Here is a 26,247-nt window from a genome sequence, read left to right as displayed (position 1 = left end):
TTCAATATAATTCGTTTTTATATTTTAAATAACATTTTTAATTTATGTGTTCATATGATTTCCTACAGTTAAATTAATATAGAACCAGGTTGTCTAAAGCAATAAAACACAAACCTCATATTAGAGACTGATAATACTATATCTTTCAGTAATTAAGTAATGCAATTCGAAGTTTATTTCTCACTTGACATGACGCATCGCAGTGTGTTCTATATTGTATTGTGAGTTACGTGAACTACTGGAGCAGACAAATAGGAAATCTAGATCTCTAAACCGACAGAGATGGGGAAATGCTGACGTGTGGTCCCGGCTGGACAGGATTTTAATTGATCACTCGTTCATGAATGAGGGATGGAGCGGGGGAGGGTGAAAAGTTAATGGTTTGGAGAAAGCCATAGTTGGATTTATGAGGGAAAGCATTCGTGCATCGTGTACCGCCCCCAAAACTGCCAGAACTGCCAAAACACTACAAACAAAATGTTATAAACTACAATGACCTGTAATTCAATCAGAGATTATTAGATTATAATGTAATTATATTAAAATTCTATAAATCAAGGGCAATTAAGATCACAAATACACTAACAATGCTTTTTACTTTTGTCTTGTGATGCATTTCAGACTATAACAGGATAGTTTACAGTGAAAACTGGCTAGACGTTATATGGAAGGATGTATTAAGAAAGTAAATGGGCTCAGTTTTGATTTCATATTGACTTTGATATTGTATTAAAGCTTTAGTACATCCTTCTTTGATAACATGTATTTATAAATTAATAAAAAAATGAATGAATTAATATCAGTGTTGAACAATTTCTACTATAATTAACAAAGATTGTTGTCACAATGGTAATACGTGACTGTAAAAATCGTGATTGATGGGAGTAAATTAAGGTCTATTATTATGATTTGAGGTTAAACTTTATCAATGTTAATTTACAAAATTCTGTTTTGTTATAGTACAGTTTCTAACCCAAAATGCTGATGCTTCGACACCATTTTCAGGATGTTGGACCAAAAATGCCATTTTAGTAAAGTAAATGCCCATTGCTATTTTGACAACATTATGATGATATAAGCCACAACATCCCCACAGAGTTCAGTGTTTACGAAATTCTATATAGCTCAATTTCCTATTCCAACATGCACTGTGGCTCTCAGTCAGCATCAATGAATAAAAATTGCGTGTGTCTGCCATTAATGGAGCAGCCATGGCTTGTCTGCCAGAGTAATTCACTCGCCTCTCTCCGTGAATGTGCTGTGCTGGCACATTGACTTGTCCAGATTTACCGTGCTCACTCAGATGGAGAAAAAGAGGATATAAGGGAATAAGAGTGAGTGTGTGTGGCAAATAAAGGTGATGGCACAGAGATATGATGATTGTGTGTATGAGCCAGAGAAGGACGGAGCTAGTATTGTGTGAAGGTAAAACTAGTGTGGATTTGAGCATGAATGATGACACTGTGGTAGATAATTGATAGACTGGCATCTCGGAAATATAAAGAGTTGAATGTAACTGTAAAGATCTATATGTTTTAAAACTACACGTGTCCTGTAAATGGGAATGAGGGCTCAAAATGGTGCGACAATGTGTGAAATGAAATTCTTAATGAGCCGTAAATACATAAAGTCAGTTTAAAATCAGATAAATTTGTCTTTATCAGGTAAGAGGGTAACAGGGTGGAACCATATCGATAACAGGCAATCTGCTCTCATGAAAGGCAGCAATATTTGAAGATGCATGAACATTTACTCTGAAATTGTTAATTGTCTGTCTTTTCTTTCTCAGTGTCATTCATTGTCCCTCTTAAAGACACTGACACACAAACACATATCGGCTGATCTCTGAATGGCTCCTCCTGTGACGCCGTCCACGATGTTGCTGGCGTGCAGCCGACGATCAATGGCTTTTAATTAATGGGGTAAGATGGGCATGGTCGATAATAATGACAAGGGAGAGTGAGAGAGAGTGATTGAAAGAAAGGGATGGGGCTGTTTAGGGAAAAATAAAACAAGATATAAAGATGAAGGTCTGTAAACGAATGGGAAGAAATAAAGATAGAAATATGGAAAGTGAGAGAATTTTGTAAGTGTACTGTGGGTCAGGGGTTTTCAAACTTTTTAATGCTTTGAAACCCCAAATATGATTTACATGGTTTACATATAAGTATGTGAAAATATTATTCATAAGATGACTATCGTTTTTGTATCTTATATTGTATTGTATTTATAAAATAAAATCCCATGATGATCCTATGATTTCCATGCTTAGAAATCAGAAAAAACATTAATTATATCAAATTAGGTAAAGTTTAATTTAAGTTTAAGTTGATTTAAGTTTAAAAGGTTTTACTTTTATTGTTTGTATTTTTTAACATGCAATAATAATAATGATAATGAAAACGTTTTACATGTTATTATAATAATAATAGTCATAATAATTTACAATATAAACACTTTACATGTTATAAATAAAATAATTATAATACTTTACAATGTGAGCCTTTACATGTTGTTATAATAATAATACTATTTAAAATGTAAACGTTGACATTATAATAATTAATATAATATGTTTTCAATATTATTACTAAAAACCCTGTGGATAAGCATAAGCAAACACCGCTGTAACATGTAAAAGCAATAGAGTAACGATGCAGTGAGAATCCTTCCTGGTTTGATGAGTGTTTTTTTCATGGCAGTCTCATGGGAGCATTTGTTAGCACTGATTTGGCTCACTAAAACACCTTCAGTCCAGCAGAGTGAACACAAGTGGCCTTATGAGACCACTGTGCTCTCTCAAACACAGTACCCCTCCTTCAGACTCTAATCCTTCAAGCATCAGCCACTTACAGGTAAAGACACACACGCACTCTTCAGACAGCTGAGATCTGAGGTAAAGCAGACCGACACTTCATCCAGTTTGACCTCTGCAGATCGTTGCAGTTTAGAGCTCTATCGATTCCCTCTAACTCCATGGACAGCTTCATCCTACGATCCTGCAACAACAATTTATTACATTCTGGATTCCTCTTAACTTTACAGTGCTTTTATGACGATGTAATTATGTATGTAAATAGAGGGCGGAGCGTGCTAAAGTCTCTTAGTGCCTATGTTTATGTGCACACCATGGGTTACAGTGTAAACGGTCATGTAAAGCTGAAGAGCAGCTATTTATATTATTGCCATATAGACAATCAGTTAGAAATTATATTGACACAAATCTTCATTTCGATATGGACATCACTGAAAAGACTTGCTTAGAGCTCTATCGATTCCCTCTAACTCCATGGACAGCTTCATCCTACGATCCTGCAACAACAATTTATTACATTCTGGATTCCTCTTAACTTTACAGTGCTTTTATGACGATGTAATTATGTATGTAAATAGAGGGCGGAGCGTGCTAAAGTCTCTAAGTGCCTATGTTTATGTGCACACCATGGGTTACAGTGTAAACGGTCATGTAAAGCTGAAGAGCAGCTATTTATATTATTGCCATATAGACAATCAGTTAGAAATGATATTGACACAAATCTTCATTTCGATATGGACATCACTGAAAAGACTTGCAGTGAATCAGATGTTGATTCAGTAATAGCTCTGTTGAATTAAATTCAGTGGGAGTCAGACTGATTAAAACCAGTAATTCATTCATTCATTCATTCAAAGAACTGACAGAGCTACACTGTTCATGCTGTGTGTGTTTGATTCAATAAAGACATCCGGCTCATGAGCCATTTGTTTGCTTAGACTCAAAGTATATACTAAATTGGACGAAGAACTTGACCATTAATAACGTACATTCTAGAAATATGCATGTACAGTATGTACTATAAATTAAATTCAGACAAACTCCAGTTAACAGCACAGATATGTCATACCAAGCACTAATTTCTGCCTCTGGGTTATTATTATTTTATTTTTTTGTGATATTATAGTAATTGGTCTACTGAAACCATATCTGCCTGCTGAACCCTCTGTTCATTCTGTCGTTCAGGCAGGTGGGTGCTTTAAGTGTGGCTAATTCTCTTGTTAAATCCCTGGAATCCTTGTGATAATAAATAAATGAAATTTCATTTAAATATTTAGCTGCCTTGAGGCTAATTATTTCCCATGTGGTTGCGCATGAGAGACAAATGCTAACTTGGTATTTAATTCCATCTGCAGCAGGATCACAGCACGAGATTTATTCTTATCGTGAATACTGGATAATTTCTTTATGAAATTCTGTTTTTGTTTATGGTTTCATGGTTTATTTGAAATAATTCTTTAAGGTGCCCTTTTGTCTTGAAGCATAGCCTACAAATTTTTTTTCAGGCCATTTGACCAACAAATATCTTCGACAGGATACAGTAGCTATAAAACGTTGCATTAAATAACAGATATGACATACCTTATGATAAGTGTCTTTTCCTGTTGAAGTCTGATGATGATGATGATGATAAAAGTAACTGTCAATCAAAAGTAACAGCTGTGAGCAATTTCTGCACCACTATCGGGACCAAACCTTATGCTGGGTACACACCACAAGATAATCGGGCTGATTTTGGGCCGATTTCTTCCCTTCCGAGAATCCTAGGTAATGTCCCGATTATCTTGGTGGTTCTAAAGACAATCTTTTCAGCTTTTCCTGTGGTGTGAGGTGTGTTAAGAGTGACTGAATCTGCTCGGAAGAACGTCGGAGGCGCCCCGATCGCGAATCGTAAATATTCAACATGTTGATATTTTCATATATATACAGTAGTCAACATTTGAAGTGGATCAAAAAAGTTCATCAAAGTTGTCCTAAGACAAGAACATATTTTGTTTTAGGACAACTTTGATGAAAGGTTTTGATCCACTTCAAATGTTGACTAGTATATAAACATAAAATATATATACAGGTGCATCTCAATAAATTAGAATGTCGTGGAAAAGTTCATTTATTTCAGTAATTCAACTCAAATTGTGAAACTCGTGTATTAAATAAATTCAATGCACACAGACTGAAGTAGTTTAAGTCTTTGGTTCTTTTAATTGTGATGATTTTGGCTCACATTTAACAAAAACCCACCAATTCACTATCTCAACAAATTAGAATATGGTGACATGCCAATCAGCTAATCAACTCAAAACACCTGCAAAGGTTTCCTGAGCCTTCAAAATGGTCTCTCAGTTTGGTTCACTAGGCTACACAATCATAGGGAAGACTGCTGATCTGACAGTTGTCCAGAAGACAATCATTGACACCCTTCACAAGGAGGGTAAGCCACAAACATTAATTGCCAAAGAAGCTGGCTGTTCACAGAGTGCTATATCCAAGCATGTTAACGGAAAGTTGACTGGAAGGAAAAGGTGTGGAAGAAAAAGATGCACAACCATCCGAGAGTCATCACAATTAAAAGAACCAAAGACTTAAACTACTTGTCTGTGTGCATTGAATTTATTTAATACACGAGTTTCACAATTTGAGTTGAATTATAATTATAAAGCCATTCTATCAAAGTTGTCAGTGGCACACGCTGCGAAGTTCTGTTGTAACTCTCTCTGCTAGAGTTTAACAAGGTTTACGTTTCAATAGAGGTTGTACTTTACTGTTTCATAAACTTCATCAAAGTGTATGCAATCTGACTCACACTCATAAATGTTTATATATTAATTTAAGTGCATTAATGTAATTGGTTACTTATGGGCTGGGATGCATTAGAAAGTTCACCTGAGAGTAACACATTATTTTTTTTCAATAGGTCATTTTATTTAAAATAGTATGTTACAATGTTTCAAACTACATGACATTTCTCAAAGTTTTTTTTTTGGTGTGTTTTATAACTCTGGTCAGTTTTACCTTCACACATTTCATATATAAAACTATTGTATCCCAATATTATTGTTAATTCACACCATTATCTAGGCTACATGAAATAATGCACGCCTGTTTATCTCCTTCACGTATGTATTATATCTTTTTCCATCCAAAGCCCTTCCCTAAACCCACCACAGCAAAGGCCTTGTTTCAATCCCCTTGATTTAGCAGAAAAATAAATTAATGTTTTCAGTCAGAAAAGCTACAAAGACTCTGTCAGTACTAGACATAAGCAGTCAAATTTACAAATGAAGCGCAGAACACAAGACAAATTGCTGTTAAACATATCAGTAATAGTCCCAACACACCAATTTTGGAGAACACACTTAAAACATTAATAATACTTTCAATGTGGGCCTAAAGTTAAGAAAACACTCGGTGGGAGGTTAAAAGCTGGTTAGTGTCTTAAGTTATGACTATCTCAAATGGTTGCAGTTGAAGTTAATAATCTCTAATAATCATCCATGTTATAAATACATTCTGGTACATTCATATAGTTTTTTTTCCCCTGGCACATTGACACAAAATAAGAAACACTGACCAAACAATTAATATTTTATAGCGCTGGTGAACATTACGAGGTGGAACACTTTTGACATTTTCCGAACAATACAAAAAGTGTCGCACCTGCACTCCTGACGAAAAGACAAATTACATAACCATAATACACAGGTCTTACTTTTTTTTTTTCTTCATTCACATTGATAAACTGGCTGAACTAATCAAACACGGAAATAATCAGGACTGAAGACACAAATTAAGTTTTTGTAAATATGCTTAGACCACAGATGCTACTGTGCTGCTATAATAGGAGCCTTTACTCTAACCAGAGAGCAATCTGATGTAGAACACACACGCACACACATATTACAAACTCACTTATTGATCAGGGTATCGTGGCCAAGGCGGCTTAAGCATTTGGATGACGATAAGCTGATTTAATCACAGTATTGTGCTGGAATGGAAAGCTTTTGACTTGCATTAAACATGCATGTCTGTTAAAGGAAAAGTTCACCCCAAAATGAAAATTTGCTGAGTATTTGCTCACTCTGAGGACATCTAAAATGTAGATGAGTTTGTTTCTTCATCAGAACAGATTTGGAGAAATTCAGCATTACATCACTTCCTCACCAATGGATCCTCCGCAGTGAATGGGTGCATCAATTAACGTCCATCAGTTAATGTCTTGTGAAGTGAAAAGCAAGTGATGTAATTCAAAATGTTTCCAAATATCTTCCGCTGAAGAAACTGAGGGTGAGTACATCTTCAGCTAATTTTCATTTTTGGGTGAACTAGTCTTTTAAGAAAATTGAAAAATTGTGCCTGTTCCTGTGATGAGCGGGGCCAACTAAGGTCCTTTATGGTATATCTTTTTGGCTATACCAATATTTTAAGCTATGGTTCTCTGCTTGTGTGTTAAAAAAAAAAAAGAAGAGTTACGAAAAGAAAAACAGAAAAATAGCAAACAGACCACTTTGGAAAAAGGCTGTTATTTTAGCACTCGGTGGGGAATTTGTAAATTAATTTGAAAGCAATTGCCTTCTGCAGCCCCAGTTATTTTTCCTGAAACCATATAAAAAAAGAAACACTGTTCAAACTGCTCTGATATTCTCAATCGGTCCCTTAATGTGTTGTCTCTCTATGACTGAGCAAGGCAAGCCTCTGCAGTCTTGAACAATAAATAACACTAAAACCAACTCGACGAAGACTCGATGATGTTCCCTCTGAGACTAACAAATAAACTCAACTCAAATACAACTGTATCCTGAGCGCATCTGCTTATGCGTTTGATGCAGGGGCCCCCTACAGGTCGCTTATGCAAACTACACCTGTCCATAAACACTCCTGTCCTTTTACTTCTTAATTACACACACTTCTTACTGCTCCCACACACTTGTTAACTCCTCATTTAATGGGAAGTAAAAAGAAAATGAGCTCATTTTAGTCAGCTATACTGGGAAAACCAAGCAATCATGCCATAATAATATGATTTAAGAGCGATCCCATATTAGCTGTTTGTATGGTGACCTTGCTACACAAATGAATTTTTGTTAAGGCATGACTTCCCCCTCCCATATATATCAATCTTTTAACAATTGTGATAGCGGCTGCTATTCAAATCACAAAGTGGTCTTTTGTTACTATGCTGCCCTGATAACAGTGCTCTACTTTAGCTAATGCTCTCCAAAATCCAGCCAGTAGACTTACAAAAGAGCGTGTCTCCTAAACCGACGGCATGGAAGATCTTAAGGTCTTGTCCTATGTGGTATTTTACATGTACTTATGCGAGTTCAAAGTATCTATTGATGAAATGACAGCAGAACCCATTGGTGCAAAAAATCCCCGCAGCGATTTGTTATGTGTCTGCTTTGCCACGATAATGGCATTTTGCGTTGCCGTGGTTGCCATATGGAATGCTCTGCATCTGAAAGGCACACTTTTGTCTCCATGGAAACATGGTTGGTATGGCGTCGCTAGGGTGTTGCTGTGGTAACATGGTCATTATGGTGGTCTGCTCTATTGTGATGATCCAGCGCAATTCCACAGGCTCTAGACTAGAGAGAAGTTTTAGGAAGTGGCAATCTCGCCCCCTAGGTGGCACCATCCCTTCTGCTGCTCCAGCGGCGAGAGGTAATCTGCAATTCACAATTGTTTCATTAGAAAATATAAGAATATTTTATTACAAATTATGTGTCATGTATTAAATAATCTTTATTTACAAATATTTATTATATGTGTGCTTGTATTATACTGGAAAGCTAAAGAACCAATTATTTTCCAGTGATCCTGCTTCAGTGTGGAAAGGTCTGAAAGACATCACCAATTACAAGACACCATCCCCCAGCACTGTGGAGAATCAACAACTGGCAGACGATCTGAATGAGTTCTATTGCAGGTTTGAAAAAACACCATTCACACCTCCTGCAACCCCGCTCTCCCCCCCTCCAGCACTCCAGATCAGTGAAGATGACGTGCGTTAGGTCTTCAGAAAGAACAAGAGAAGAAAAGCACCAGGCCCAGACGGTGTGACCCCAGCCTGTCTGTAAACCTATGCTGACCAGCTGGCCCCCATCTTCACACAGATCTTCAACAGATCACTAGAGCTGTGCGAAGTCCCCTCATGCTTCAAACACTCCACCATCATCCCTGTCCCAAAGAAACCCCAAATTACTGGACTTAATGACTACAGACCTGTGGCTCTAACATCTGTGGCCATGAAATAATTTGAAAGACTGGTTTTGGCTTATCTGAAGGACACTGGACCCCCTGCAGTTTGCCTTCAGAACAGGTCTGTGGATGATACAGTCAACATGGGACTGCATTACATCCTACATCGTGGAACACACAACACTAGTATACATTATTTATTTAATACACATGCTTATTTACATTTCAAATTTGCACATATCATACCTGTACATACAAAATAGTCTATATTATATATTGTGTTTTTGCTCTTTTGTACATTGTCTATTTTTATTTTATTATTTTTATTATCTGTGTCCTGTCTTGTCACTGTCATTCTGTTGCACTGTGGAGCGTCTGTCACTAAAACAAATTCCTCGTATGTTTAAACATACCTGGCAATAAAGCTCACTCTGATTCTGATTATACATGAAAATATTTCATAAATCATTAATAAACATTTTAATAATATTATTAACATTTAAATAATATATATTCATTAACATGTATGAAAGAATCTTTATATGTACAGATATTCATGAATATACAGTGTGTATATATATATATATATATATATATATACATACACACACACATTTTTTAATAAATGTAAAATATTGTGTGAATTGTACACATTTTATTTAAATGTATTTATATAATGATGAATTTTGTATAGAAACCCCCATTTAATTGTATTATTTCACATATTCACCTCTTATTGCACAAGCACAATTGAAATATGTAAATATATTATTTGCTCAATGAATAAGTGTTCAGTAATAAAAAGCACATTTGCTGGAGTATTTCCAGTCTAGCCTACAGTGCAATTGAATCATTTCCTGCATTTTGTTTTACATAATAAAGGAATACATTACCATGATTTGATCTTTTGAGAAGGTGCAGGGTTCATTTTATGCATTGACGGTTCAAATGAGCATCACACGCATGACATGTGACTCTGTACTTGATACTTCAAGTAAGTGTGGTAAGAATGAACCAGTATTTCAGGTTTCATTGTGAATACGGTCATCACATGAGTACACTCAGAAAAATCCCAATAGCATGTGTGTGTGAAATAAAAAAAAAGGGCAAAAGGGTTTTCTTCTTACCATTATTACTACAGTTCTTATTGCCTTTGTCTGAGGCCTCGTCTTCAACCTTTAACATATCAAAAAAAAGTCATTAACAACAAATGACATGAAAAGGTAAAGAAACTATAACAGAAAAGTAAGTTATTAATACCTCTTTCTTCCACTTGAGCTCACAGAAAATCCTCTCAAAGCACTCGTGCATGTAGTTAAACTGGAGAAGGGAACACAAGCACACAATTCAGGGACTATTTCTGTTCAAAATGTTCTACGAAACATAATTCAACAGGTAAATAATGAAGCTCTAATTCAGATTTTTAGGTGACTAACATAGGGAGTGAATATTTTGACCCAGCGAGGTTTCTTTTCTCCGCGCACATATTCAAAGCAGAAGGCCATTCCCTCTTCATCTGTGTCCCATCTTTGCATCTCTGACCATTCGAACATGATCACCTGATTCTGTGAGTCACAGATAAAGCATTACTATGGGCAAAACATCTCAGAATTCGGTGATATGCTTTAGTATATATAGAGGCAAATTAAGCATTCTAGGCCTTAAAATGATTTAGGTATCATCCGCGCACCTCAAGAGTGCCGTCTTCTGTGCAGGCGTGCAGTTTGAAATGCTTCATGCTGATGGCTGTGATCACATGACCTTTCCTCCGTGAGTCACATGGACAGTGAGGGAACATCACCTCGTTATATCCCTCACATGACCGCAAAAGACTCAGATACTGAAAAAAAGTACAACCACGCAAATGTTTATTTTATGTTAAAACCAAATGTGTTTACATGTTATTAATTGCTTTTGCTTTGTGACAAAAAGGTAAGTGTCCAGGTCACATTCACCCCAAAATCAAAAGAAAGAAAAAGATGATACCTTATGAAGACGATTTTAGAACAATTAACATTTTTGTATTGCGGCCAGTGTTAACTAAAACTAAATGAACATTAAAATGTTGCCTTGACAACTTATTCAAATAAAAGAAGCTGAAGTTCTAAAATCACTATTAGTAAAAAAAATAAAATATATATATATACATACATATGTGGGGAAGTCGTGGCCTAATGGTTAGAGAGTCGGACTTGTAACCCAAAGGTTGCGGGTTCAAGTCTCGTACCGGCAGGGATTGTAGGTGGGGGGAGTGAATGTACAGCACTCTCTCCCACCTTCAATACCACGACTGAGGTGCCCTTGAGCAAGGCACCGAACCCCCAGCTGCTCTCCGGGCACCGCAGCGTAAATGGCTGCCCACTGCTCCAGGTGTGTGTTCACTGCTGTGAAATGGCTGCCCACTGCTCCAGGTGTGTTCACAGTGTGTGTGTTCACTGCTGTGTGTGTGCACTTTGGATGGGTTAAATGCAGAGCACTAATTCCAAGTATGGGTCACCATACTTGGCCACATGTCACGTCACTTTCATACACACACAAATATATAAATAATACAAAAACATAAAATTACTAAAAACCTAAACTGAAAAAATTATTCAAAATATCAATAAAAACTGAAATAGTATGTAAATAATACTAACACTCTGTGCCATATTATATATGTTATTAAATTACACTAATGAGAAATATTTATTTATATCTTAATTAAAAAAGAAATAAAAATAAATAGGCTTGATTTTATTTTTATTAATATTATTATTATTTTTTTATTTGATTTGGGGGTGAAGTGAGGCTTATTCACGTGTTATTCTCAGGTTTCAGTGAAAAGATAAATAGCATTTATATGCAGCATTCTATGATGGATAAAGTATGAGAGACCATTGTCATTTTTCTCTGTTCTGCTAGTTTTTGCAGCTGGTATGCCTTATCCTCTGCTTTAATGAATGCCTTCTTCACATCATCCTGTGCCTGAAAAAAAGAGAGAGAGAGAAAAAAACAGATTGTAAAAGATGATCAGCTCTGGCTGATCTGATTATATAGGTTAAAATGAAGTGCTGTATAAATTAAAACCACGGATTTGCTTTAGAGGCATCTTATCTGACTATAGCTATGCAAATACACTGAATAAAATATAAAGTAAACCTAAATGGGCATGTGTGGGATTAGATGAGGCATTAACCTGACACCTTGCTAGCTGTACAAAGTCCATTTGTGCTGTTTATGGTCTGCATTTGTGTTTGTGCTTATTGCTTTAGTCCACAAGAGTACATCATAAAGACTATCATAAATGTCTGGAAACACTATATATATTTTATTCGCAATGAAAGAGAGAATTGACAATAAACCGACTTCAGCGGTTAAGGCCAGTGGGACTGACCTGATGGAAGCAGTAGTGCAGAGCGAGAGGGTTGTCCTGCAGCAGTTCCTCTTCCTGTGTGCTGAAGAGCCACTTCCGCATCGTGAGACACGTCCCGGGTACAGCTGATGTGTAGTTCTGAACATAGAGCTTGTGCGGGAACTCATTAGGAGCCAATTTGCGCACTGACAACACAGAGAGAGATTTTCAGTGAACTACGCACACAAACAGTTTAGTGATTTATGGTGAACCCAATGTATTGGTATGATGAACAAAATGAAATCTCGAAACCTTGAAAATTTGGGGTCAGCAAGTTATTTTTAGTACTTTAATTCGGCAAGAATAAATAAATGCTATTCTTTTGAACTTTAAAAAAACAACAACTAATTATCAAAGAAGTCTTCAACATTAATAGTAATAATAAGCATTTCTGAACATTTCTTTTTGGCATCACAAAATAAATAATTTTTTAAAAATATGATAATAATAATAATAATAATAATCAAATAAACACAGCCTTTTGAGTTGGATCTTTTCAATGCATTAGCTAATCCAGTTTACAAACTGATTCATTAAATAATTCACTGACTCAATGACCTAGTCTATTGCAACACACAAAAATATTGTATGACCAGGAATAGTGCAAAATGTACATGGACCACTTTAATCATACTTTTCTGATAGGTTTTCTTTATTTTTGAAGCTCGAAAGCCCCATACGTGTTATATGTTTCTACAATAAATTTGATATTTAAAACTATTTAGCCATCATATGTGGCACACCCACAAGTGCATTATTTATAGACAAAAAACATTCTTCACTCTCAGAAAATAGGAACAAAGCTGTTACTGGGCGGTGCCCTAAGGTACAAAAGCTATAAGGTACATCTTTGTACCTTATTTACCCCTAAATGGTAAATATTAGTGGCTCAAAGGTACATATTACAACTTTAAAAGTACATGTCAGTATCTAAAGTGCTCATATTAGTACCTTTTGAAAGAGTACCACCCCAGTGACAGTTTTGTAACTTTTTCTCTGAGCGTGTTCTGTAAGTCTATGCAAGAAGGGTTTTGCGAATGATTTGCACTGAAATTTGTGCTGTTCATGTTTCATTAACAAGGCCCAGTGTCCTTTATGTGCTGGGTAGCACCTTATCTGAGCTTGCCAGCTGGGTCAAAACATACAGAAGGTTTGTTTGTTTGATTATGGAGGAATCACAAAGTGGCAGTTTAATCGCCCTTAATAAGTATCATAAACGCAATTGCTTTTGACTTCATAACAAGGTCATCCGCTTTCCACAGTGAATACCTAAAAGTTTTCTTCTTGTCGAGCCAAAAACTGATTCAAAACACAAACACTTGAAGGAAAGTATAGTGAACGCTCACCAAACGAGTGATTAATAACTTCAAAGAGAGCAAAGTAACTAGCCATGATGCTGTCCATTCCAACCTTCACGACAAGAGCCTGAAAAAGAGGGGAAAATGATACTTGTTTATGTCTAGGATGAGCTTCAGTTGAGTTCCTTGAGTTGATATTTGAATAGACAGACTGTGTTGCCTGATAGCCAGACTGTGGTGTATGACATTTTACCTGGTAAACCTGGTCAGTGGTGCTATTCTTTCTGACTCTCACTGAGGCTGTGGTTTTATCAGGCAGCGCTATCCGTAGCTCGACATCATTTATGCCGTTGTGGTTCTTTAACACAAGACACGTATTGAAACGGTGCTGCTGAGCAAAACTATTTTCACATAGATCTACATACAATGTTTGCAAATACATACTGTATTTACCTCATTTGATTCAGACAGGAATTCCTGCATAATGTCACTCTCACCTATGACCCGCACTGAGCACACTGAAACATGTCGATAGACAGAGAAGGCAGGATATATATTTATATCGAGAAGTGCATTTCATAGCTCATGCATCTATAACAAACACTCTGTGAACAAGCATGCAAAACCACTTCCATTGTAAATAAATTAATGTGTTACAAAAAACAGTAAAGAGTTCACATTTTACCCCCCCATACCATTTTATTTACCAATAAAATACCATTTTATTGGTAAATAAAATAAAATAGGAAAAAAATGTAAAAATAAATGTATATATTATTTATTTTATTAAAACCCAAATCGATTTTTGTTTTAATTTGTTTTCAATGTAATTTTTTAATGCATTTAATAAAGTGGCATTTTAATGTCATTTTATTAAACATACATATATTAAAGAATGGAAAATTATTAGCGGTATTAAGACGAAATTATAGGTGGGAGTAAGAAAATAAATGAAACCAGGACACATTGCAAACAAGACCTGCATTTTTTCGTCATTGTAATCAAAAAATAATACATAAGAAAGGAAGGCCTGAGGTTAATTTTACACCCTTTATTTCCTCCTCTCTCTGTCCTCTGTCTCACCTCTCTCCAGGTATTCCTCCAACCCCCTCCTGCGAGCGTCCAGCTGTGGTTCAGACAGAGAGAAGGGCCATTTCCCTGGCAGCTTTGGGAAATTGTAGTTGGAAAACTCTCTCTTCAGGTTCTGATGAAGTATTGCAAACTCCCGGTAACGCTTCGAGCACAGCTGTCTGCCCGACATGTACACGTTATACACCTAAGACAGGAGGAGCAAGATGACAAAGATTATTAGCACTAAACAACAGCCAAAAAGTCAAATGCTTTCTTTCTTTCTGCACAACTCACCACAAACTTCTCTGAGTGCTGTTCCACATGTTTGCATGTGGGGACTGAAATGGGGACGGCCTGCTTGTCGCTGTAGTCGCAATTGGGCTGCACTGAGCTTTCCTCACCGCCGTCAAGTCCGTCCACTTCCTGTGCCGGCACAGAGAGCACGGTCAACACCAGCTCCCTCTCTCCAGCCCTGATCAGATCCACCACCTGCTTATGCGTCGCCCCCTCCACGCTCACCCGGTTACTGCAGGAGAGACGCAAAAAAAGTGTGTCATGTTACAGGGGAGAAATATTAAGAAGAGTTTGGTGTGAGTGAGATTTTTTTTAATGCTTATGAAAGAAGTCTCTTGAGCTCACCAAGGCTGCATTTATTTGATCAAAAAATACAGTCAAAGCAGCCAAATATTTTCTATTTGAATATATTTTAAAGAACAGCATTTATTTTAAATAGATTTTTTTTTGTAGCAATATACAGTAAATGTCTTGCTAAATTTTGAATGGCAGTGTACGTCTAGATATGCCAAAGCTCACAGGCGTTCGATGACACTGGGCAAAAATGTTTTTCATTTGAAATGTTTAACTGTGATTTGCATGCAAATAAGCCCTTTAACATACAGTTTTAATTGGACACATGCATCAAGCAATGAGATCTTCAATAATAAAACAATCCAAACATTGTTTCTTTGTCATTAAAACAAAGGTTACTGTCTTTAAACTGGTATAATAAGCCACTATACAATTTGAGGAAATGAAACTCAGAGTAGTCTACTAAGCAAAGGTTTACATTTCATGTAGGGAACTGCCGATTAACTTTTTAAAAAGACTCTAGTTATGAATTTTTTGCAGCTGGTTTACAGATTTTTTTCAGTTCATAAAGGTTGAGGGTCATTGGGATCTCCATTTAGTTATGAATTATTATTGCATGTGCACATGAGCCCAGCAACAATGACAGAGATAGCACATACCACCTGCCCATCACTTATCACCACCATCACTAATTCATAAACCAGGTGACAGATGGAGGGAGACCGTATATTTCATGACGGCATACAATGGGGGCAGACAGAGCTGACAGACCAGCCTTCTACACTACCATGAACCAAATTCATTAGTAATTTGATTGATTATATTAAAAGGGCGAGGGAAATAAAAAAATGCAAGGCTCTACTGGAATGATTTATTTAATCTAAATAAATCCACAGTATAAAGACAGCACTTCTAGTAATGGTCAATAGTCCTTCTTTTTACAAACAGAAACATAAAACCGAAAAATATAATACTTGTATTCAGTCAAAACATTATGGGTTCTCTGAACCGAAGAGAACCAACTATCCATACCCAATATGTCAACGTTTCATACTTTAATCCAATTCAATATAAAAACACATGCTGGAAGACTTGAACATACTGAATAATGAGTTTGCAACAGGAACAAACTGTGTAACATGACATTCACATGACCAGCTAGTGACTGCAGCGATTCCCTGATACTGTCAAAACTTCCTCATTTCAGACTGGAAGCACTGCTAACTGTTAAAAAAAAAAAAAAGTTGAAAATGAAAACTTGATATATTATAAACATACCATATAGATTTTCTTTTCCTTCGTCAACATATTCATGTTTATATTATTGAACCGAGAACAGGCGCTCACCAAAGACTGTAAACGGACAAACAGCTCAACAACACTCATGAATAAACTCAGCCAAGGTTTGTGAACCGGACCCACTCCTTCTTCCTCAAAGAAGAGTTCCTCAGGAAACCAGCCCTGAGCTGATGAAACCTTTTACATATTAGCAATATTTCCACAAAGAATAAAAGATCATATTAAAACATTACATAAATAAATAAATAAGATCTTGACAGCACCAGTTCCCAAACATTATCCCAAATGACCAGTAGATATTTTAAAATGGTCTGGAAGCAACATTTAAAGGGATTGTCCATCAAAAATGAAATTGTCAATTTACTCTGCCTCATAACTTTTTTCTTCCGTGGAACAGAAAAGAAGGTATTTTTATGGAAGCCCGTTTCTGCCACTGAATAAAAAAAAAGTTTATTGCGACTTTTTATCTCACAATTCTGACTTTTTTTTCACAGAATTGCGTGATATAAACTCACGATTGCGAGTTATAAAGTCAGAATTTGCGAGATAAAATTTCTGTCTTTATAACACGCAATTGTGAGTTAGTTCAATTTTAAGGGGGGGGGGGGGCTGATACGTTCTCAGAGTTGTTTATATCTCACAATTCTGACTTTATTTCCTCAGAATTGCGAGTTTATATCATGCAATTCTGATAAAAAAATGTCAGAATTGTGAGATAAAAAGTCGCAATTACCTTTTTTATTTTTTATTCAGTGGCGGAAACAGGCTTCCATATATTTTTAAGGATGTTGGTAACCAGAGAGTTTCAGGTTCCCGTTGACTTTCACTGTATGAAACAAATTAATACTGTGGAAGTCAATGGGAACCTGAAACGGTTTGACACGAGGGGGAGTAAATGATGACAACATTTTTGGGTGGGCATCCCTTTAACATATAAGATATAATAGAAAACATTCACATTGATTAACACAATCTCAAAAAAATCTGTATTTTCAAAGCTGGTTTGTTTGAAAGGACTATTTTTTCCCTTAAAAACCTACTAAATGAAACATTCAACATGTTCCTAAAAAACGTTCCTCAAGAATTTCCGGTGAATTATTGGAGGCAAACTGTAAAGTACATGTTCATATTAGGGGCAAAAGTGAAATGTTGTTTAATTTAACTTTAGACCGAGGCTAAATAAGAACCTTCATGTCCCTAATAACCCTTTGCATTTCCTTCCTTTCAAGGAGGGGTAAATGTTTTCATGACATTTTCAATGAATGCAATATGTCAACGTGGTATAAAATTAGCAACACTGATTCAGATCTTGGTCATTGTGAATAAAAGTTAATTTTTAAAGAGAACATTGAGCAATAAAGTAGTGTGACATAATTTGTTATACAAAAATAATAATTGTAGTCTTCTGACACTGTGCAGTGCATGAATGGTTTCTTTGTTTACATGCCACGAGTTTATCTAGGCCTAATACACACACAAATTAGATGACCACACTGCACATCGAGTTCAGGTGATAAAGACTGTCTGGGGAAAGTGGTTTGAGTGAACTTGAAACAGCACACCACCAGCATTTGTGTTTTCTGCCTGGGACTGGCATTATGAAGAACTACACAACATTCTGTGGCCCTTGGGAAGCCTTATTCAACTTCTGATTTTCCCATAAGATAAAACAGTGACCCCAATACAATTTTTATAATGCCGATCACGTTACCCGTCACACCTCCAAATGACTAATTATGGCCAGCAACGTGGCTCTATACATGCATAATGCAGCTTATGAGTTAATACTTAATGCAGAGCGTCTGCAAAACATTCACTGAAGGAAGATACTTTCTTATCACTGTTCTCAATGTTCACACAGTCGCTCAATTGCTCAATGACCATTTAATCAACTGATATTGTGAAATTAATTTGATTAATTAATATTATTAGCCCTGGCTGATTAAAAAGATCAGTCATTCTGCCTAATGTCAAAATTGACTGACAGCCTTGTCAAGGGATATATTTTCAAATATTCTCAGGTGAAGTTTGAGCAAATATTATTTGTTGTTCACATGACATGCCAAAAACTAGAATGCTTGGCAGCCAATATAATACTGATATGGATTAATACACCTTAATTATGGCATCTGGATTGTATGCATATATACATTACTGTTCAAAAGTTTAGGGTCAGTAAGATTTTTTTTTTAAAGCAATAGTTTTATTTTAGCAAGGACACATTAAACTCATCAAAAGTGACAATAAAGACATTTATAACGTTACATAAGATTTTTTAACTTTCAACAACTACTCATCAAAGAATCCTGAAACAAAATTTAACGGTTTCCAAAAGAAGAAGAAAAATAAATGTTTCTTGAAATTATTATTTGACTGATTTCTGAAAGATGTGGCATTGAAGACTGATGTAATGGCTGCTGAACATTTGGCTTTGCCATCACAGAAACAAATTATAATGTCAAATATTTTCAAATAAATTGTAATAATGTCTCGCATTGTTTTTTTATTGTATTTTTTTTTATCTATTAAAAGCAGCCTTGCAAGCATGAGACTTTTCAAAAACATTCAAAAGTCCTACTGGCCCCAAACGTTTACGGTAGTGTATAATAAAAAAAAAAAACATTTTTACACAACATTCACTAAAAATATATTAAAAAAAAAAAACATTTTTACACAACATTCACTAAAAATATCAGAAATCAGCAATTGTGTATTCATTTTTAAGCTTGTTCAAACTTACACAAGGGACGCTATACTAAGCAGCAAAATGGACATCTCAAAGCTGCCACATATTGGGATATTTCTCTCTAAATATCATGTAAAATGTGTGTTTCTTTAAGCCAGCCAGCGCTCCATATACAAGTATTAGCCATTAAAACACATACCAGCAAACCACTACTTTTATAGACTGCCTTCTTTTTAAAATGATCAATCATATGCACTTGCAAGGCCAAGATATTACTGACACTCATAGCAAGTACAATTTAAGATGCTAACGTGTCAGGACCTATATTTATCAGCTGCATCAGTGATAAGAGATCAATATGACAGCATGTGATCATGCTACTCTCATGTATCAACAAGTCACCGGGCGCGAGATTCTTCTGGATTTATGACACATAAGCGTCAATGGAACCACGCACGAATTATTGAACACACCAAACCAATGACCCTGTTGCACAACAACCGTTTACCGTTTGAGATCTGCTCACGTCTTACATAATAATGATCTGTTTATTGTATTAGCAGGAGAGCTGTATGTGCACGAGAGCTTAAACAAGTCCACAGATCCTTATGCTAACGTGTAAAAATAACGTCAAGCCAACAGTGCGCCTGGGTAACTGTGTCAAACAGACTGACAGCAGAGCAATGCTGATTTCTAGGATGAAATGAGAAATAAAGTGGGAAATAAAAGACTTACACCTCTAGTATTCTGTCTCCTTTCCCTATACCGGCCCGGTCCGCCGCACCACCGGGTAACACGGCGCTGACATGCTGGAGAGGAGCGTACAGCTCCCCGTTAATGCTCCGCAGCTGGCCGCCTTCACTCACTTGACCGCGGACGTTGAATCCGTATCCCGATTCCGACTTTACGATCCGAACCACGCGCGGACCCGAGGTCACCATGGTCGGGGTCTGGCTTCCAGAACCGACCATCCCCGACCCGTTAACGCGGGGCGCTGCTGCGGGTAGCAGTGACGGAGGAGCGGGCCGAGCAGTCTCATCTCCTTCGATTTCCGCCATCTTTAACTCGTTTTTTTTTTTTTTTTACCCCCTCTCCTCCCGTAGGCCTTCAAAACAACAAGCCAGAAATAAGCTTGACCCGCCCAACCATCACAAGACTTCTTTCACTTTCTCTCTCAGACTATGTCTAGTGTCTTTAGAGGGGGCCAGAGGGCCTCTGTGGAGGCTGTCAGTTTGTTTTGTTGAATTATGTAAGAGGATATCCTGTAGCTATACGTTTACAAGGCACAAGTGGAAGTTTGAAGAAAGTTTAAAGAGCTACAGCGGTACAATTTCACCACAGCAAATTATTAAAAGTATAATTAGATACCAGAATGTAATATATAAAAGAGACCGGGGCAAGTTGTCACTTTTTTTGTACGTTGGTTTCAAAAACCTAGTTCATAAGTTTTTGTGAATTTATCTATGCAAAAATCTATACATAATATATAACATCGTCTTTTTAGCTGTTGTGTAAACAATTGAACTAAGGTAAATAAAACCACACTGACGTACATTCTGACAAATATCAACTCTCAGATTCAGATTTGACTTAATTTTCAGATTTATTATTATTATTATTATTATTATTTCTTCAGATTTTAACTGAAAGGTTGAACTATGTTCTCAGCGAAGAATACTTTTCATATGTTGGTGCAAGTTGTCATATTGTTTTTTTAAAACCAAAACTTGAATATAATGTTCATTATTTATTTCTATATTTATTTTTCATTTTAATTTTTTGTTTAATTGTTCTTTATATGTCATAACTGTATGTAGTATAACTACATATTGACCTGGGGTATAAGGTAAAATCAGAAGTTTTCACAGGAGTAAATTGAAACAACTAGTTTCCCCTATACATTATACTCAGTCACACATTAGTAAGATTAAATGTTGTATTTTGATCATTTAGATGGCCATTTTTGATCCGAAATAATGATAAAGCGACATAAATTATATACATTTTGACAGCAACATACTTTTGGATAAAGCAACATTGTCCAAAATAAGTCATTCATCAACTGTGTTGGTCTTACTGAATTATAAAACTAGAGCAACATCTAGTGGATTTGTTACCACAGTTCAAATGGTATGACACTACAGTCCTAGGGTGGATACGATTAGTTGACTAATTTAATTTAATTTAATTTTTATATGTACAGGTGCATCTCAATAAATTAGAATGTCGTGGAAAAGTTCATTTATTTCAGTAATTCAACTCAAATTGTGAAACTCGTGTATTAAATAAATTCAATGCACACAGACTGAAGTAGTTTAAGTCTTTGGTTCTTTTAATTGTGATGATTTTGGCTCACATGTAACAAAAACCCACCAATTCACTATCTCAACAAATTAGAATATGGTGACATGCCAATCAGCTAATCAACTCAAAACACCTGCAAAGGTTTCCTGAGCCTTCAAAATGGTCTCTCAGTTTGGTTCACTAGGCTACACAATCATGGGGAAGACTGCTGATCTGACAGTTGTCCAGAAGACAATCATTGATACCCTTCACAAGGAGGGTAAGCCACAAACATTCACTGCCAAAGAAGCTGGCTGTTCAGAGACCAAAAAATGCAGATGAGCTGAAGGCCGCTGTCAAAGAAACCTGGGCTTCCATACCACCTCAGCAGTGCCACAAACTGATCACCTCCATGCCACGCCGAATTGAGGCAGTAATTAAAGCAAAAGGAGCCTCTACCAAGTATTGAGTACATGTACAGTAAATGAACATACTTTCCAGAAGGCCAACAATTCACTAAAAATTTTTTTTTTTATTGGTCTTATGAAGTATTCTAATTAGTTGAGATAGTGAATTGGTGAGTTTTTGTTAAATGTGAGCCAAAATCATCACAATTAAAAGAACCAAAGACTTAAACTACTTCAGTCTGTGTGCATTGAATTTATTTAATACACGAGTTTCACAATTTGAGTTGAATTACTGAAATAAATTAATTTTCCACGACATTCTAATTTATTGAGATGCACCTGTATGTCTGCATAGTGTATGTATGTCAATGGGTGTTTCTCAAACGGAAGGCTGCATATATCGATCTCATATATCCATCTCAATCGCAAGGATCCTTGGAAGGCATCCTTCGTTTCGCTTCCTTCATTCAGCTGAATTTGAAGGATGCATGGGATGTATCCTCCGCGACTTTCAATCACTCACAATCCTTTGTACCCATTCCATTTCATGAAAACAAACGGACGAAAAACGATTCAGTACTGAGCTTGTCTGAATTTATGATGAAATGTAAGACACAAATAATGTTTCCAGACATGAAAGTATAGATGTTATTTTTTGTTTTGGTGTAAATTACTCACTAAACGCTAAACTGCCAATAATGTAAGCCACCGGGAGACTAGACGGCTGCGATTCATTGTATTGCATTAATAGAAAGCCAAATAATATGATGATTTGTAATACAAAGTATTTTTCCAAAACTAAGTTTTATTAGTATTTTCGTGCCGTGGCGGTGAGGGCGGGGACATATGTGACGTAGCCACGCACACTTATTAGACTGTCTCATTCTAGCGTTTAATGCCGAGGAGGACTCTAGCCTACAAGCCTCTGAAGGACTGAGCTAGGAAGGACGCAGCCTTCCGTTTGAGAAGCACGCATAGTGTGTGCTACGGTTCTTGTGCGGGTCTTTTCTGCCCTCTTGTGGCATACGAGGAAACGTACGAAACAATTTTGCAGTAGGGATTATTTGATTTGCTGACGGGATGGTTTGCTCGCCTATTTGTATTTTTAGCAGTGCAAACAAGGTGGCTAACTGACTGAAATTGAGCAACACTGGCAAAGCCCTGTGTAAGTCAGCAAGACTGTGATGACTTGGTTACTTGGCAATGTGCTGTGGTCAAAAGATCTGCTCATGCATATCATGCATATTTGTCTTGTGCCAGTGGATTCATTTTTGATTCCTTTTATTTGTCTTTATTGCTATTATAGTAGTAGCATTAATATTAATAGTTTTAATAGTACATATTATGTAATATTATATATTATTATTATTACCTTTATTTGACCCTCTAACTCTAACACTTTCTATTCTATTTTAATTCGACTTCATCTATATTTATCTTTTTTTATTTTTTATTTTTTTATTTTAAAAAACAACAAAAAACAAACACTAGCTTTCTATTTGGTCTATTCTACTTGTTTTCTTTGTTTGTGTGTGTGTGTATAATATATATATATATATATATATACACCTTGCTACGTGTACTGCGTTAGGCTAACCAAGACTTGTCATTTGCACTTATATATTGTTGCTCTTTTGTTAGTTTTGACTGCTTTTATTGTCCTCATTTGTAAGTCGCTTTGGATAAAAGCGTCTGCTAAATGACTAAATGTAAATGTAAATATTATGAATACTAAAATGCTACACTGAATTATAATACAGAAAATTATATGACCATGAGGAAGCCACAAAATTACAGGTTTCTTTAAACATAAGCAAGAAATAGTTTCTGGAGCGTTACTTGCTGTGACTAATGACATGTACTGTAACTAAAGAAAAAAAAACTTTTTTAGTGAATATTTTTATTCATTTAATATGAAATTATGACTCCCCAAAATGTCTGCAACCTGCAGAAAATGGACTGGATATACATATTACACTCTAAAAAATGCTGGGTTAAATCCAACCCAGTGCTGGGTAAAATAGGGACAAACCCAGCAATTGGGTTATTTTGACTCAGCGGTTGGGTTACTACCCAGAAGGTTGGGTTAAACATTTAACCCAACCGCTGGGTCAAAACAGCCCAATTGCTGGGTTTGTCCCTATTTTACCCAGCACTGGGTTGGATTTAACCCAGCATTTTTTAGAGTGTATTAAGGAATAATGTATGCAAGTATTACCCTCTTTTTCATTATGTGACATGTTCATTGTGTAATTTTCACAACTCACATGGTGTTTTTGTTTACGTTTCGTCAGTTTTTAAACAACAGTACAATCCATTAAATGCACTGTACTTTAGTCCCTTACGTCCTCGTTATCATTCCTGTCAAAAAATGAACTATGGCACTACTCCAACTAAGGCTTATTGAGTTCTAACTTCCAGAACTCCATTTCCAGCCGAGCAGCCTTGGGTTTGCACTGTAACCATTACCAACGTGGGACACACCCTAGTAAATGTATTGTGAAAACGAGATAAAGAGAGAGAGTACAAAAAAACACATTCTTCGCATACCTGAATAGACATGTATTTTAAATATAAAGTTCTGCACATGAAGACTTTTGAATATTTTAAAGCTTTATTTTAAACAAGAACATAGTTTGCTTTTAACACAGACGGGTTTAAAGCTCAAAGAATACTGTCTAGGCCAAAGAGCGTTAAGACCTGTCATACACACCTGTACTTTAACCTGGCAGCGAAAGTAGTTTTTATGGTTTTCATCCGATACTGATCTACACACAAACACATACTCAAAGGAAGAAAAAAAAATCTGACATTTTAACAGACAACATGATTAACTTTACAGCTTGTCTGTATGGATCATTTTCCTCTTCATTTCCAGCTTTGTGTCTTCTTTAACTGCATCCTGTAGCACGCTTCACAGGCGATGGACAAACCCACAACCAAAGACACAAACTCCTCAAAGTTCACCTCCCCATCTCCATTGGCATCCAAGTCCTTCATAATTCTGTCTATGGTAGTCGGATCCTTCTGAGACTGTGGGAAAAGAGAATAAAATGTTTGATAAACGAGAGAAAAACTTATATCTGGTCTGGATTTCCTTTGGAAAATGAAAGAGACGAGGCCAGAATTATAGTATTTATGAGAGAATGACAGAAGTTTTTCACCTTGAGAAACCCAGAGAGCTCGTTCTCCATCAGGGTTCGGAGTTCACGGCGGGTCAGGGTGCCGCTCTTGCCCTCTTTTCCAGCGTAGCGGTGGAATACCATGATGAGGGACTCCATGGCGGTCTCTAGTTCAGATGGCATGGCTGCTCACTGTCTGGGTCCAGCCACTGTAGAAAGCTGATATGAATCTTATATTAACCCTGATCTTGTCAATGCATTTCTAAGCTTAAAAAACAAACAAAAAAACAGCAGAATGAAGAGCTTACCGTTTGTGTGCCTGAGTGAAGATTTTGAGAAATGCTGGTTATCTCCCTCAAGACTTTATATGACCGAGCCCATGGGCAGGAGAAGGTCTTATCAGGGGAAGTTGAGCAATACATTGATTAGAGCACAGCATACCTAAGTGTTCGAGTTAAACAGACTTTGTGTGTTCTATATAGATCGCATGACTCAACGGGGCACAGTAATGTTAGTAGATGAAACGCCAGAAATTGTATAATATATATACACTAGCAGTCAAACGTTTGGAATAATTAGGATTTTTAAAAATGTTTTTGAAAGAAGTCTCTTATATTCAGCAAGGCTGCATTGAAATTAAAATACATTTTAAATAGAATTTCTTCCTGTGGTGGTAAAGCTGAGTTTTCAGCATCATTACTCCAGTCTTCAGTGATCCTTCAGAAATCATCCTAATATGCTGATTTGGTGCTCACGAAACATTTCTTATTATTATCAATGTTGAAAACAGTTTTTGCTGATTTTTAATTTGAGGAAAACTGTGATACACTACAGTACAAAAGTTTGGTATAATTAAGGTTTTTAAAAAAAACTTTATTCATCAAGGAGGCATTAAAATAACAGTAAAGACATTAATGTTACAAAAGATTTCTATTTCAAATAAATGCTGTACTGTATCACAACGAATACATATGAATCATTTAAAGATTAGCCTATGACATTAAATCAAATTACATGTTTTTATTTGATTTTTGTGTTTCTTAAGCCCTGCCAGGTCACCTTCCGAGAGTGATGAGAGAAATTAAG

General features: G+C 36.2%; 2 protein-coding genes across 2 annotated transcripts; both read right to left on the bottom strand.

Moving 5' to 3' along the window:
* Nucleotides 1-7,003: 7,003 nt before the first annotated feature.
* LOC107599501 (sorting nexin-27-like) lies at nt 7,004-20,557 on the bottom strand. The gene is made up of 13 exons (XM_016291107.1): nt 20,085-20,557; nt 15,071-15,302; nt 14,789-14,981; nt 14,159-14,223; nt 13,959-14,063; nt 13,754-13,832; nt 12,390-12,553; nt 11,891-11,980; nt 10,704-10,853; nt 10,450-10,578; nt 10,274-10,333; nt 10,141-10,189; nt 7,004-8,481 (listed from the first exon to the last, which is right to left on the bottom strand). The coding sequence occupies exons 1-13, from the start codon at nt 20,405-20,407 to the stop codon at nt 8,414-8,416; spliced, it is 1,707 nt and encodes a 568-aa protein (XP_016146593.1). The 5' UTR covers nt 20,408-20,557; the 3' UTR covers nt 7,004-8,413.
* Nucleotides 20,558-24,653: 4,096 nt separating this feature from the next.
* On the bottom strand, nt 24,654-25,563 carry LOC107599503 (protein S100-A1-like). The gene is made up of 3 exons (XM_016291108.1): nt 25,470-25,563; nt 25,204-25,380; nt 24,654-25,072 (listed from the first exon to the last, which is right to left on the bottom strand). Exons 2-3 carry the CDS (start codon nt 25,342-25,344, stop codon nt 24,908-24,910), a joined length of 306 nt encoding a protein of 101 aa, XP_016146594.1. The 5' UTR covers nt 25,345-25,380; nt 25,470-25,563; the 3' UTR covers nt 24,654-24,907.
* Nucleotides 25,564-26,247: the final 684 nt, after the last annotated feature.

The sequence above is a fragment of the Sinocyclocheilus grahami genome, unplaced genomic scaffold, assembly GCF_001515645.1.
Source record: "Sinocyclocheilus grahami isolate Dianchi unplaced genomic scaffold, SAMN03320097.WGS_v1.1 scaffold268.1, whole genome shotgun sequence".
Lineage (NCBI taxonomy): Eukaryota > Metazoa > Chordata > Actinopteri > Cypriniformes > Cyprinidae > Sinocyclocheilus > Sinocyclocheilus grahami.
Note: the sequence above shows the minus strand (reverse complement) of the source record. Positions and strands in the feature narration are given on the sequence as shown.

Bases quoted from the DNA above. Each gene is read 5' to 3' on its own strand.
- LOC107599501 (XM_016291107.1), bottom strand. From the start codon at position 20,407: ATGGCGGAAATCGAAGGAGATGAGACTGCTCGGCCCGCTCCTCCGTCA. The intron at 13,833-13,958 runs GTAAAATGTCAT...CCTCTTTTTCAG, and splicing joins CCACTGACCAGGTTTACCAG to GCTCTTGTCGTGAAGGTTGG. The intron at 10,854-11,890 runs GTCTCTCATACT...ACTTTTTTTCAG, and splicing joins AACAGAGAAAAATGACAATG to TATCTGAGTCTTTTGCGGTC.
- LOC107599503 (XM_016291108.1), bottom strand. From the start codon at position 25,344: ATGCCATCTGAACTAGAGACCGCCATGGAGTCCCTCATCATGGTATTC. The intron at 25,073-25,203 runs GTGAAAAACTTC...CTTTTCCCACAG, and splicing joins AGCTCTCTGGGTTTCTCAAG to TCTCAGAAGGATCCGACTAC.